At 51.0% G+C, this 14,749-nt stretch overlaps 1 protein-coding gene across 1 annotated transcript in view; it reads left to right on the top strand.

Annotated features, from left to right (window-relative positions):
• Gpa33 (glycoprotein A33) overlaps positions 1–14,166 on the top strand; it is a 43,677-nt gene extending 29,511 nt beyond the window's left edge. The window contains 5 exon segments of the mRNA XM_040738357.1: positions 5,032–5,187; positions 11,453–11,572; positions 12,253–12,287; positions 12,289–12,389; positions 12,783–14,166. Of these exon segments, the coding sequence (XP_040594291.1) occupies positions 5,032–5,187; positions 11,453–11,572; positions 12,253–12,287; positions 12,289–12,389; positions 12,783–12,915 (545 nt within the window). The 3' untranslated portion in view covers positions 12,916–14,166.
• Positions 14,167–14,749: the final 583 nt, after the last annotated feature.

Below are 14,749 nucleotides of genomic sequence, written 5' to 3'. Positions count from 1 at the left end.
ACTCACACACTCACACTCTCACACTCTCACACACTCACACTCTCGCACACTCACACACTCTCACACACTCTCACACTCACACTCTCACACACTCACACTCTCACACACTCACACACACTCACACACTCACACTCTCACACACTCACACTCTCACACTCTCACACACTCACACTCTCACACACTCACACTCTCACACACTCACACACTCACAGTCACACACTCACAGTCACACACACTCACACACTCACACATACTCACTCACTCACACACTCACACACTCACACACTCACTCTCTCACACTCTCAGTCTCACACTCACACACTCATACTCTCACACACTCACACTCTCACACTCACACACTCACACTCACGCACTCATACACTGTCCTCTTTCTGTGGAAGAAGTGGGGTATTATAAAGCACCAGGCAATTTGTTTTTAGACAGTGCTCCATTGCACACCTCTCCGGGCCAACACATGCAGACCTACTGTGAACATTGCATGTAACAAGATAAATAAAAGACCCAGAGACTGATATTGGGGTTCAAGCTACAAGCTGAAGATCAGAAAAGCAAAGCAGCTGGCCACTAGCTCTTACTCTACCTCAGACTGAAAGGGGATCCTGGCTCCACCAAACCTCAACTGCTGCCTCTAGAATCATGAGACTTCAATGTCTTCCTGTCCTCAATGTGGCTGGAGAATAAATGCCTGATACTGACTGCTGAGGACCCTGCTCCTGTCTTATACCCCTCTAGTGCTGGGATTAAAGGTGTGATCCCAGGGCCTGAGATCATCTTTGTGTGAGCTGTTTCTCTTTAGGACTGGATCAGTCTTGTGTAGATCTGGGTGCCCATTAATCCTGCCTCTTAATCCTGAGTCCTGGGATTAAAGGTGTGTGCTGCTACTGCCTGACCTCTACAGCTTGTGGCTGACTTTGCTTCTGAATCCTCAGGCAAGCTTTAATAAATCATAAATAATATATCACCACAGTTGCACAACGGGGCAACTCAAGTGTTTCATACTGATGGATATTTAGGCTGGTTTCATTGCGTGTTCCGTTTTTGTTGTTGGTGTTGTTGTTTGCTTTTTGCACAAGCTATATATTTTGTGTACATGTATATATAAAATTATACATATAAAGATTATATATACACGGACACATATACAGTTTGGGTTCTCTTAATACCTGGCCTGTCTTTTGGCATAAGATTTCAGCGAGTTGTAAGGGAAGTGGCAGGAACCCGTATGATCTGACCTGGTTCTGCTGGTCCCCCAACCACACTCCTGTTCTTACACCACTTCTTTTGTTGTTGTTGTTGTTTTTCGAGGCAAGGTTTCTCTGTAAACAGTCCTGACTGTCCTGGAATTCACACTATAGACCAGGTTGGCCTCAAACCCATAGATATCTGCATGCCTCTGCCACCCAAATGCTGAGATTAAAGGAGTGTGCTACCATGCCCCAGCTGGACCAGTCACTTCTAAAGAGGAGCAAATTAACCCGAAGAGTGAAGGATACAAGTTTAATTTGAGAATATGAAACTCCTTGAAACCAGTCTTTCACTTTTAAAAGAAGACCGTTGGCCAGGCATTGGGGGTGCACGCCTTTAATCCCTGCACTTGGGAGGTGGAGGCAGGCAGATCTCTGTGAGTTGGAGGCCAGCCTGGTCTACAGAGTGAGTTCCAGGACAGCCTCCAAAGCTACAGAGAAGCTCTGTCTTGAAAATCCCCCGCCCCCCTCAAAAGAGACTGTTTTCGTCCTACATGCCAATAAACTCAGCCAGATTCTTCTTGAAAAGTTTTCCCTCTCGGTGTCTTTATAGCCGGATGCTTTTTAAATAAGAGAGGCTTTAATTATTCGGGGTGCTTTATTTTGGGCAGGCTAAGCGGCAAGCCCCCCAGCCTTAGCCTTGTCTAGATCACCTTCAGAAAGCCACGAAACCAAGACCTAGCAGCCTGTGAGCCAGGTAGGAGTCTTGTTCTGGCCTCTGGCGCCCTCTGACGTCCTTTAAAGGGAACAACCGGCATCGGAGAGCTTTGGAACCTAAATCATTCCCTTCAACCCTCTATTGCCTCTCCCCCAGTAAATATGCAGATAACATCTTCATACTGCTTGGAAAACAGGCCATCTGAGAACAAGACCCCCTCGCGCACCAGTACTCTTAGCCCCTGCACGTGGGGGATCGTTAAACTAGATATGATGCGAGGTCCCAGCTGTTTGTGATCGGAGCGCTGGCGATCTGGAGAGGGAGGACAGGGGTGTGCCTGGGGTGGGGTCAGGTAAGAAGTTTAGGGCCTGTGGTCAAAGGCCTGTAGCAAAAGATCTCAACACAGTCCCCGTGCAAAAGCAGATCTGCCTTGCTGGCCATCACCTCCCTCTCCCCCACCTCCTCCTGCGGGCAGTTTCTGGAGTTCCTCCTCTTCGCCTCTTTGCCAAGAAGTCTAGTCTTTGACCATGTCCATTTGCTTTTTATGCTTCAGCAGTTAGTCTCCAGAATTCTCCTTCCTGCTTCTGTCCTGTGTCAGCCCCCTGCAAAGAAAACCTGCCACTCCACTCCACCACTTAATCTCTTGGGATGTGTGGGAGTTTGCCGCTGAGCCTCCTGCTAAAAGCTCGCTGCCGGAGGGTGAGGCTAGCTAGGTAAGAGCACAGAGGGAACCACTGTGGGGCCCAGGAGAGCAAGTGAAGCCCAGCGAGAGTACACAGAGGGTTAGTTCGTCCACCCTGCACCCCTGGGGCTGCTTGCTGGGCCAGCAGGATGGGCAGGAGGCTGACAGTTAGCAGCTGCTGGCAGGCCTCCTGCCCACCTGCTCCTGCAGGCTTGCCTTTGATCCTCAGATGCCTGGGTTTTGTTTGGCAATAAGGGAGTGCCTTTAATGTGCCTGCTGGTTCTGTACCTGGCTGGCCCAGCTGTGTTAGCAGATGCCAGACACTCCTAATAACAGCCTGCCTGTTGCCAAGAAGAAACCCTGCAGCTGCTGGGCTGGAAGAGAAAGGAGAGTCAGGGACCGTAACTTCCAGGTGGGCTGAGGCTGGCACTAACCCCCAGGATGGGTGGCCGAAGCGAGTCATCCAAGAGGGCATGCAATAAAAGTAGAGGGGGTAGGCCCACTACCCAAGGACATCAGTGACAACTTTCCACTGTATGTTCTCCATCTCTTACCCCTAAAAATGCTTCCTGAGGTCTCAGATACTTCCTGCTTCCCCCTCTACCTTACTCATCTCTGCTCTAATCTTGCCACCACCTTCACCACGGTGACCTTTAGGGTCATTATTCTCTGCAGCAGTCGCGTCCCCTGATCTGTTGTTGCTTGTCTGTTGTCCCCCATTGGATTCCTTGGCTCACTCTCAGTGTCACCCCAGTGCCCCGCATTGTTAGTCAGAACCCAGCTACCTAATAAGAGTCACAGAACCACCACTCCGCTCAGTGTGACAGAATCAGAACCCGGCTACCTAACAACAGTCACAGAACCACCACTCCGCCCAGTGTGACAGAATCAGAACCCGGCTACCTAATAAGAGTCACAGAACCACCACTCTGCCCAGTGTGACAGAATCAGAACCCAGCTACCTAATAACAGTTACAGAACCACCACTCCGCCCAGTGTGACAGTATCAAGGCTCAGGGAAAGCACAGGTTTAGAACCTCAAGAAGCCGGGGGCATCAAGGCCAGACTGTTGGCTCTCATTGCTGGGTTTATAAACAACTTCTGTGGCGTTCCTTTGGTTGCTCCTGCTCGTGTCTTCAGTCACATTTGACACCCAGCAGGAAGGCCTGCACCCCTGTCTAGCCACTTGTGTTGCTTCCATTTTATTGGCAAGGCAGGTGGAGAGGGCAGGCCCACAGAGAATGTTCTGAAGGAAGGCTGTAAAGATCATCTAACTAGTGTGAGGAAACCCTGGCCTTCTCCAGCCCCAGCCGGCTCTGCCCTTATGGTTCTGAAGCGTTATTAAAAGCAGAAACTGCAAGGGGGAGGGAGAAGGCTTCCAGAGGGAGGGCTGGGAGATAAACATGATCAAAATATATTGCATACATGTATGAAGCTTTCAAAGAATAAATAACATTATACACTTGCACCCCCCAAAAGCATCATTGGAGATAATATTGTAGACCACAGAACCTACAATTCCCATATGACCCTTTCCAGGACAGCCTTGGTGTCCCCTAACAATAGAGATAGGGAGCACTGTGATTCCTGCCGAGTCAGTACCAGAAGAGCTAGTGTGGATCAGTAGAGCAGTCGCTGGCTCTGGAGTCAGGAAACCTGGGTTCTAGTTCCACCCCAGCTAAGACCCAAGAACAAGTGTCGCTTCTGTGCTCCATGGCCCCCATTTGAATAATAGCTATGTCAGTCATGTTCAGACTCCCACAGTTCCAGAGAGCACAAGAAGCCACTACCAGCCAGCCTGTCGTGGGAACTGTTCCCCTGAGTAGTTTGTTTGTAAATAAACTTCACATGACACCAGTGAAAACCACCCTCTACGTTTCTACGGATGTTCAGCTTAGACAACTCATGATGCAAAGTGTGGGTGAATCCACAGTAGCCACAGCGCTGGAATCACACCTCCGCATGGACGACTTCTCCATGGCTGTGGAGATGGACAGTGCCCCCTTCAGTAAGCCTTCCACAGTCCATATACTCTAGCTCCTCCCGAAACAAGACCATGAGAATTACTTACAAAAGGCCGCTGGTGCTCCACAGAGTGGCTGGAAGCTCCAGTGAGAGTCCCACAGCCCTCCTGAGCCCCTATGAGGGCGTGTTAGCAGCCCACACGCCCGGCCTTGAGGGTCTCTGGTAAGCAGTCACAGCTTCTGTGATGAAGTTGACGCTGTTATGCTGGCAAGAGGGCAGGATGACAGTGGATATTTTGGGAGTGAGCTAACTTTATAATATCATACCTCACCACTAAGCTCTAAGTTTCTGCATACCTCTCTGTGTGTGCAATGGAAGAGACCGCTTGATGGATGGATATTGGGATGGGCAGTAGTTGTCCCCATACAATTCACGCCTCTCATTGTCTCTTTCCTCCACAGTGCCACCCTCCACGCCGGCCTGCGGCATCGAAGGGGAGACAGTGATTGGGAATGACATCAAGTTGACATGCCTGTCTGCAGAGGGCTCTCCGAGCCCGCAGTACAGCTGGAAGAGCTACAATGCACAGAACCAGCAGCGGCCGCTCACCCAACCAGGTGACAGGGCAGCAGGGAAGGCGGGTGTGCCCCACATCCGGGTGCACCTGACTGGCTAGGGCTGCCAGGGGAGACAGAGGCTGACCAAGCAATCGAAGACCCATTTCCCCAGTCCCGTCCTTGTGCTGTCTTGGACCATCCCTCAGAGCATTGGTTTCCCATAAGAACGCCTACCTCAGCTGCCAAGGACGGAAGTGGCTCCCGGAAGGCACATAGTTTCTGTGCCCCCCGCCCCCATTCTCTTGAGGATGTATGTCCGGCTGAGCATTCTTTGTATAAACACTGGGGCTTGTTCTTTAAAGCATCGTGGCCTAAAGTCCACCTTTGAGGTGGGGAATAACCCCTTTCCTATCCAGACCAGTCCATGTCAGACACCACCACAAACACGCCATGACTTAGAGCCCTCACTCTCAGAGCAGGTGATGGCAGAGTTAGCCATAGTTGCCCAGAGACCCATTTAACCCTGGGCAGCCAACATTTGACCTTTTAGTCAGGAAACAAACTAAGAGGAGGAAAAGGAAGAGGCATAGGGGCCGAGAGAGGAAGAAAAGGGAGGGAGAGGAGAGGCATGGAGCTCTGCTGCCATTATGTCCCCGGCGTGGAAAGCCCCTGGGCCCAGTGCCCACCAGCTGCCACGGCTGCACCAGCGGTCTGAGACAGGAACCAAGAGGCCCGAAAGATGCCCATAGGGTTTCGCCTTGGGGTCTTTCAGCCCTGTGTGTGTAGAAGTGGGGCAGAGAACAGAGCCTGTGGTGGACACTGTAGTCGGAGTCTTCTTTGGGCCTGCAGCTCAATAACAGACTATTAAAGTGTGAAAGCTCGGCCTTAGCTTAGGCTTCTTCTCAACTATTCCCCCCCCCCCCCTTTTAAATTTATATTAGGAATAAGTTTCTTTTACATGTCAATCCCAGTTCCCTCTCCCTCCCCTCCTCCCTGGCCCCCCACCAGCCCCCTCTCCCATTCCCTTTCTGCTTCCCAGGGAGGGTGAGGCCTTCCATGGGGGGATCTTCAAAGTCTGTCATATCATTTTCAACTAGTTCCTATAATTCAAATTAACTACGTTCTGCCACATGGCCTTTCCTTTCTTCTCAGTGTGGCACATTTGACTTGCTCCAAGTCTGCTGGTGAAATACATGTGTCTACATTCCTTCTTCTCGTCCTCTCTCTCCCCAGAAATCCCCCCCATCTCTCCTGCCTAGCTATTGGCCATTCATCCCTTTATTAAACCAATCAGAAGGTGCCTTAGGCAGAGCCCCGCCTTTACAGCGTACAGGAATACTTCACAACAGGACACACCTATTTTGAGACGCTGACCTGAGGGAGGGAAGAACATCCAGCCCCTTTAGGAAGCCAGATGGATGAACGTCCCACTCCTTAGGTTTCCATCGAACCAGAGTAGATTTTATCATGCTACCTATCACTCATTTGGAAGCCAAACAATAGCTTCTTAAAAGCAAAGTTAGCAACTGGCCAGGTGGTGGTGGTGAATGCCTTTAATCCCAGCACTTGGGAGGCAGTGCTGTGAGCTTGAGGCCAGCCTGGTCTACAGAGGGAGCACAAGCTCATCACAGTGAGAGGTCAGAGGGCAACCTGTGGGAGTCACTTCTCTCCCATTACATCAATTCCAAGGACTCAGGGTGTCCTAATTGGCAGTGGCCCCTGGATTGCCAGTTTCCAAATGTTGGGGATTTTTGTTGAAATCACCTGGTAGCTGGCCTCAAACTCTGTGGCCTCCTGTCTCTACCCCTCTTCTCCAATCATGGTCTGAGGACACAGTGATATGCGACTGTCCTCTATGGAAGTGCGCCCAGAGGGTCCAGGTCATGAGGTCGTGAGCCACAGTGGCTGAGATACAGTGGTGTGATGCAGAGAGTGTGTGAGGGACCCAGGAAGCTCTCTTCCAAAAGAGGATGCTTGAGTTGCCAGGTGACCTGGTGCTTAAGAGCAGCGGGGGGGGATGGTGGGGGTGGGGGTGGTGAGAGAGGGAGGGGCTTGGATCCATCCTGGCTGTGCTGCTTGTTACTTAGCCAGCTGTGCCTTTGTCTCTACATCTGTCAAATGGGCACAACACCAGTGTTCATCGCATGCTGCTACTGTGAATTGAGAACTAAAGTACATACAGCACCAAGATGGGTGCCGTGGGCAGCACAGGGCCAGTCAGCTCTAGGTATCCTTAGCCGTCTTCAGCAGGCCTGTCAGAGTGGAGAACAGCATGGGTCAGTGTGGCTGACGGGTAGGATGCCTGTCCATGCGGAAAGGATGGAAGAGGCTCTTGATGGGAAAGATAGGAGAGATGGAGAGGGGCCTGGGTGTCAGCCTAGGAGGTTGGACTTTCCCCTGTAAGCACAGGACTCCTCCTAGGAGCCTCACAGATGGCTTTCCAATCAGGGCTCCCCACTTCCATTACAAGAAGGTGTTAGGGGCCAAAACTTAGTTTCTTTGCTGACTAAAAGTGAGCGGATCCTGAGGGCACAGGAGGAGGTTAAAGCAAGATTTGCTTCTCTGTTTTATCTAGGCCTGAGTTCAGATTTCCTCAGCTGGAATTCAGACCTGGAGTGACGGCAAAGAACATGGCTGCTGTGGTGTGATGTCTCGATAAAGGGACCGGCCACATTCCATCTGTGGCCAGGCGGCAGGGGGCGGGGCACAGAGACAGTCACAGAGATGCACAGAGAGACAGAGAGAGGGGACTGCGGCTACTCTTTTTCTCTTTCTCCTTTTTATTCAGCCCAGGATTCCGGCCCAATGGCTGGTGTTGCCCACAGCTAAGGTGGGTCTTCCCACCGTAAATACCTTAATGTAGATGCCCCACACAACCATGCCCAAGGCCAGCTTGATCTGGAATTCCTCACAGGCATGCCCAGAAGCTTATCTGCTAGGTGATTTTGATTCAGATTCACCACGCAGCCTGGTGCAGATGGAGGCAGGGTGCTGCTCTCAAGGCCTCTTTTTCCTGGAGTGCCCTGCAAAGAGATCCCTAGATCCTGTTTAACTTTGTAGCTGCAAGTACGTAGCTTACAAGGTCATGGATCCTGAGAAACAGACTAAAACCACAAAACAACAACAGCAGCAACAAAAGGTAACAAGAGCTGAGATGCTGCTATTACCTTCCTTGAAGGAAGAGGCAGCCTCCTACAGGAGGGCTCTGGAAATGCTTTCAGAACTGTCCTCCAGCGAGTTGGTTTCAGGAGTGGAAGGTGCAAGGATTTGGATGTCAAGGAAGGAGACTGGAACACTTTAGGGGAGGAGGAAGTGAGAGAAGAGATGGGTTGACCCAAGAGCCCAGGATGAGAGGTGGCAGCCAGGGTTTACTGACCGGCCATGGTGGGAGGGGAGATCCTGTCAATCAGTGTCTTGGGGGTAGTCAGGGCTTCTTAGCATTTCAGCAGGGGTCAGATGACTGTCCTGTATCCCCAGTACTGACCACAAGATGTCGCCACAACAACGAGAAACTGGGTTTCAGAAACTAGAGGGCTCTTTCCAGAAGGGATGGGAGACTGGGGTCCCCAGTTCAATTAAAGCCAATTGGTGGCATGGGGTGTGTGCTATTTCATGCAGAGAAGTTTCTAGAACCTATTGTTTGCTTCGGAGACTAGGGGAAGGATGGTGCTGGCATCAGGAACCTCCCTGGCCCCACCCATAAGCAAGGCCTAGAGCTGCCCTGGGGTGCTGTGGACACCTGGCTGTCACTGAGCCACACACTTCCAAGGGAACTCTGATGCCAGCGCAAGGCCACCTAAGCATGCTGGGGGTCACAGAGCATTCTTCCTTTAAAAACCTCTTGAAAATAACCAAGTCCAGTGGGGTGGAAGAACAGAACGTTAATACTCTGAATCCCTTCCAGGAGTTCCCACTGCTCCACGGCACAGTAAAACACCCATAGGTCACCCCCAAAACTTCCCAGCCACACCGATTTCTGTGCTTGCTTTGCTTGAGGCCACTTCCCCAGCATCGTATGTAAATGTCACAGATAAACGGTATACCAGAAAAACTCAGGAGTGGGGTTCTAGAATCCAAGGCCGTCACATTTTACAGAAAACAGGGCTTTGAGTTTTAAGGGAAGAGTATAAAGAAGGAGCATATTTGTGACAAGAAGAGAAGAAAGCAAAATCAATGGACTGCGATTAAGGGTGATTTTATCTTATTCTCTCTCCTTTCAGAGGCTTCCTCTGACCCCCCAGACAACAGTGAACCCCTGCACCATGAGTTCAGCTTCACCTCTATTTTGAACTATAACTACTCATACAATCACACTTGTTTCATGTGTGCTTTCCTTTGTAGATTGGAAACGCCAAAAGGACAGGAGCTCCCTCATTTTGTTTGGAACCATGACTGGAATGTAGATGTTAGTTTGGAGTGAGTTAGTTGACATGATAGTTTTGTTTGTTTGTTTGCTTTTTGTTTTGTTTTTTTTTTTTGAGACAGGGTTTCTCCATGTAACAGCTTTAGCTGTCCTGGGACTTGCTCTGTAGACTAGGCTGGCCTTGAACTCACAGAGATCCACCTGCCTCTGCCTCCCAAGCAGTAGGATTAAAGCCGCCGCCACTGTCGCCGCCGCCACCACCACCACCACCACCACCTGGTAGCATGATAGTTTTCTGTCATACATAAATACTTATCATAGGCATACATTGTTTTTATGGTGCATAAGTATTTTTAGCATTTATTTACTTATTATTGGTATGCATGCATGTGTACATACGAGTGTGAAGGTCAGAGGACAGCTTGCAGAAGTCAGTTCTCTCTTATAAAATTGGAGTTGGGGTACTTGTGTGGCAATACTTCCATACAAGAATGCTGGTAGGATGAAACAATATGATATTGAGAGACCATGTGACATAGATATTCCAGAGCGTGGAGGTAGGACCTTGTCCTTGGCTTTGCACATGGGAAGCAGTAAGAGATAAAACTAGCAGGATTGTAGGACCAGATCTATAGTTTTGTCACCATATTAAAAGCTCAGAATGCAGGGCCTGGGGGAGGGTAGTGCAGTCAGTAAAATGGTTGCCATGAAAACATTGGTTTGATCCTCAGCAACCCACATGATAGCTGAGCATGGCAGGACCCACCTGTAATCCCAGCCCTGGGGAGGCAGAGACAGGATTCTTCAGGGCTCACTGAGCATTCATCGAGCAGCTAAATGGTTTTTCAAGAGACCTTATGTCAAAAAGTAAGATAGAAAAGAAATTGAAGACACCCAATGTTAACTTTCTGCATGCACCCATGCGTGTACACACACACACACACACACACACACACACACACACACACACACACACGTGAGCTGGTTACTGAAGACTAGAGACCACTTCTGAAATGTCTACAGAGCTGCGACAGGTCCCTTCTTGATGATTTAGAATGTCCCCTGGAGGTGGATTGCAACACCTGGTGGCAGCAAGGTCCTGATGAGGCTGCACTGCAGTCATGACAAATGTCTTTGAGAAGAGAACACACACACACAGGCTGTCTGGGTACAACCCACAGAATCATGAATTCTGGGAGAGATCTCTTTTGTTTGTTTTTTCAAGACAGGGTTTCTCTGTGGCTTTGGAGGCTGTCCTGGAACTAGCTCTTGTAGACCAGGCTGGTCTTGAACTCACAGAGATCCGCCTGCCTCTGCCTCCTTAGTGCTGGGACTACAGGCATGCACCACCACCGCCCAGCAAGAGGTCTCTTAAAAGGACATCTGTGCCATATCCATGGGCTCAACAATGGCTGTTTTCACCCTTGCTTCCCACATGAGGCAGGCAGCTGCGGCTGAAGAATTCGACAGCTAGAGTGACGATGGGTGAGGAGGAAGAATCTAAACTGACATAGTCCCCCAATTCACACAACACCTCCCCCCAAAACTGTATCCACACCCTACACCACACACATCCCATAGACACATTTTCTTGTAATATACATAAGTGCATTCTACTGGGCACTTATATTTATTAGAAATACCTCATTTTAGGCTCACAAGTACCTTGCCAGGCAGGTATTATCATTTCTAATTATAGATGAATAAATAGATTCACAGAAGGCCAAGTCACTTGCCAAATACATCAAACAAGTGGACAAAGCCAGACTTGACACCCAGGGTCCTGACTGGGTTTGAAGCCATTCAGTATTTTCCCATCTGCCATGTTGATCCCCCAGTGGCCTTAGAGGTATTTTTTCCTACATCACTGATCCGCTAGCTCAGATCAGTGAGGCTCAGTAATGAGTTAGCGCTGGGCTGTGTCTACTCCACCATCTTTTCATCCTGCTGCTCTTCCTTTAGCCTCAGGTGAGCCCTTGGTTCTGAAGAACATCACCACAGAAATGGCCGGGTACTACATCTGCACCTCCAGCAACGATGTCGGGGTTGAGTCCTGCAACATCACCGTGGCTCCCAGACTTCGTAAGAGCAGAGTGGAGAGGGAGGGTGCAAGGCCCAGAGGTGGCTGCTTGGGGCCCAATTGGAGGTGAATGAGGTGGCCACTGTGACCCTGGAGAGATGGCTTCCAGCCCAGGCTTTCCTCTCCCTGAGGTCAGCCCAGCTCCTCCTGTTCTTTGGAAATAGAGCTTGGGACAGACTTCTGGAGACCTCTTCAGCCACGCCTGTCTCGTGGGCCACTCAGAGGGCATGAGAGAAGTGCCTAGAACCAGTTGCCTTGATCTAAATCCTAGTCTCTTTTTGTGGGGAGAAGAGAGACCACAGTTATCTCCAGGATAAGCCAGAAGTTGGCAAAGCTAACACTCAGGGTCTTTGCAGAGCCTGGGTAGCCCAGTATCAGGATGCTCTAGTCTGTCTCCTCCTCTTAGCTCCTCTGTCCTTAAGACTGTCCTCAGATCCATGTGTCACAATCTTCCAGGGTCATGACTTTTGTGGAGTGCTGCCAGAGGCTTGTAACCATTGCTCCCTAGGCTGGTAGAAGAACTGGAGCGGGCCAGAGGCTGGGAGCGACCAGCCTGCTGTGACTGGCACCAGAGCTGTGGTTCCTCACCTCTAAGCCTGGCTTTCTCCTCTTTTGCTGGGGTTGGGTGGAGGGGGGTGGAGTTTGGCTCAGAAGGTACAGCTAACTGTCCATCCTCTTGTAGCTACCATGAACATCGCGCTGTATGCGGGCATTGCGGGGGGGTGCATTTGCGGCCCTCATCATCATTGGCGTCATCGTCTACTGCTGCTGCTGTCGGGAAAAGGAGGAGAAAGCCGAGGACCGGGAGGACGCAAGGCCGTAAGTGTGCAGGGCTGGACAAGCGCTTGGAAAGAAGCAGATGGAAATGCACCCCGACTCCTTGGGCGCGGACCCAGGCAGTGTCCTGGGAGACCCCGTTGCTTCAGTCTTCCCCAGCTGCAGTTGAGGATGCGCAGCTCACGCAAATCAAAGGCAGACTGCAGTCCTGCCCGTGTCCCCTGTGCCTGTAGTTTGCATCTCGGGGTAGGCAAGCCAAGGCTCACTGCTTCCACAGTCTCCTCAGCCCACGAGTGAGATCTCACTGTGCACTCTTAAACCAACACTGCTGTGCAGAGTCCCTTTGCAGCTCCTGGGTGGGGATGGTGGTGGGACCACCTTACCCTGCCCTCCCCCCCATGAGGGCTAACCTTCTCTTTCTCCATTGCCCTGTAGGAACCGAGCTGCTTACCAAGAGCCTCGAGAGCAGCGGACAGAAGTTTCCAGGGGGAGGGAAGATGAACAGGACTACAGGCAAGGGGACCAGAGGAGCTCAGGGCGTAGCTCTCCAGACCAACCCTTCCAGTAAAGGGGGCCTGTCACCAAGGGGAGGAGGAGGCCTAGGATCCAGCCTCCCAGTTCTGGCTTCTTTTCTCTCTAGCCCCATAATCCTGCCTCTCCCCAGCCATTGGTGGAGTGCATCTTCCTGTGTGTGTGTTTCTGGGAGCATCATTGGCCTGGTTACATGGGTCCTGCCTGTGACCCCAGTGACCACACTGAAAAGACCCTTCCCTGTTGCTGTGACTCAGGGCTGGGACTTCCTAACCCAGCAGCACCCTCTGCCTCCCTTGTGACTGGCAGGGGCCTAGAAGCTTAGCATTGAGCAGGGGTGGCTTCTGTTTGGAGCTCCCCATGCAGCCAGTGCCAGCTTCAGAAGGGTGGGAGTCTGCCCTGCCGACCACAACCATCCCTCAGGGGAGAACCTGTGGATGGACTTGCACTCAATATTTTTGTTGAATGAAGGAAAGAAATCAAGAATGTGATGAAGGCCCTGTGATTTTCCCAGCTGAATTGTGCTCTCCATGCTTGGGGGCCACGGTGGCCTCCAGCTTCTGCCTCAGCCTCATCCCCCCCATATTGCTCCTGCTCCCAGACACATGCCTTCTTAGGACTTCCCTAACACAGTTCTATCCCTGCCTGTCAAAATCCCGTCTGCCCCTATAGCCTACCACTCTTGAACCCCAGTGTTTTTCTTACTCCTGTTGTGACCGCTCCCGCGCAGGGAAACAGCAAAGTCACTTTTTCCTACACCCAGCCCTGGACAACTGCAAGGCCATCAGAGCTCTGCTTCCCGCTGTAGGTCCTTGGAGCAGGGTCTGGGCCTTGGAGCCTGTCAGCTTCAGCTGGGGACTGTCCTCATAGTCATAGGCCGGGCTCAGCCTCTCTCTTGTGACTTGTGACCCTGATGATGCCACCCAAGCAATGTGCCGGTCTGGTAAGGTGAGCAGACTGGTTCAGAATGAGCAGCACACAAGCTTGCCTGTCTGCCACCCCTGCCCAGCCACCAGTCTCTGAATGCCAGCTGAGCCTCGCTGGCCTGCCCACAGCCCCCAAACCCACCCCTCTGGTAAGCTCTCTCACTCTCCAGGGCTCAGGCCAGACGGGCTGCTCCAAATGTGCTTTACCATCCAATAAACTTTTCTGGCTCACCAGAAGAGCAAGCATATAAATCCCTTTTCCCCTTCTGGTTTTATTTACACGTATATTTTTATATACTTTGCTAAACTCATTGTTTAATTCAAAATGTTTCCTTATCAATAAAGTTACCAGTGGAAATCCCCTTTCCTTTGTTCGCCTGCCCTTTGTTCATGCCACGTATACATGCTGCCTCGTGGTCTTTAAGGCAAGGTGACCAGGTAGAGAATCTTGGGATTCCTTTAGGTGTGGCCAAGGTAAGGGCAGGCAGTAATTCTCAGGGTGGTTGGGGACAGGAAAGAGCTCAGTCTGGTGGTAGAGGTGTGCTCTGAGTGTCAGAAGATCTAGTAGACCTGGGAATCATCCACGTGCTTCTAGGATGGTGAGAGAGATGCTCTAGTCCGTGACATCCCTCCTGAGGACATGGGCAGAGAACTGCTGCAGAGAACTATGGTGTGTCTCCCCCAGAGTAGCTTGGATCCATAGTCAGTGCTCAGCTTGAACACAAAGACACTTTCAGGGTCATCTCCTTCGTGTCCCTTCTGGTGGAGGCCGGTACTTCTCCTGTACCAGCATCTGTCACATGGTGCCACCACAACTTGGGCTTATGCCTTTGCCTCTGTCTCTGCCTACAAGATTCATGAGCATAGGAACTGGTCCAGGAAGGCATTGGGTAAGGTTAACTAAATAGATAATGGTTACGGTCACAGTGTCTTGCTCAAGGACTA

This window comes from Mesocricetus auratus, unplaced genomic scaffold (genome assembly GCF_017639785.1).
Source record: "Mesocricetus auratus isolate SY011 unplaced genomic scaffold, BCM_Maur_2.0 Super-Scaffold_100676, whole genome shotgun sequence".
Taxonomy (NCBI): Eukaryota; Metazoa; Chordata; class Mammalia; order Rodentia; family Cricetidae; genus Mesocricetus; species Mesocricetus auratus.
The sequence above is the reverse complement of the archived record's forward strand: the minus strand, read 5'-3'. Positions and strand labels throughout refer to the sequence as shown.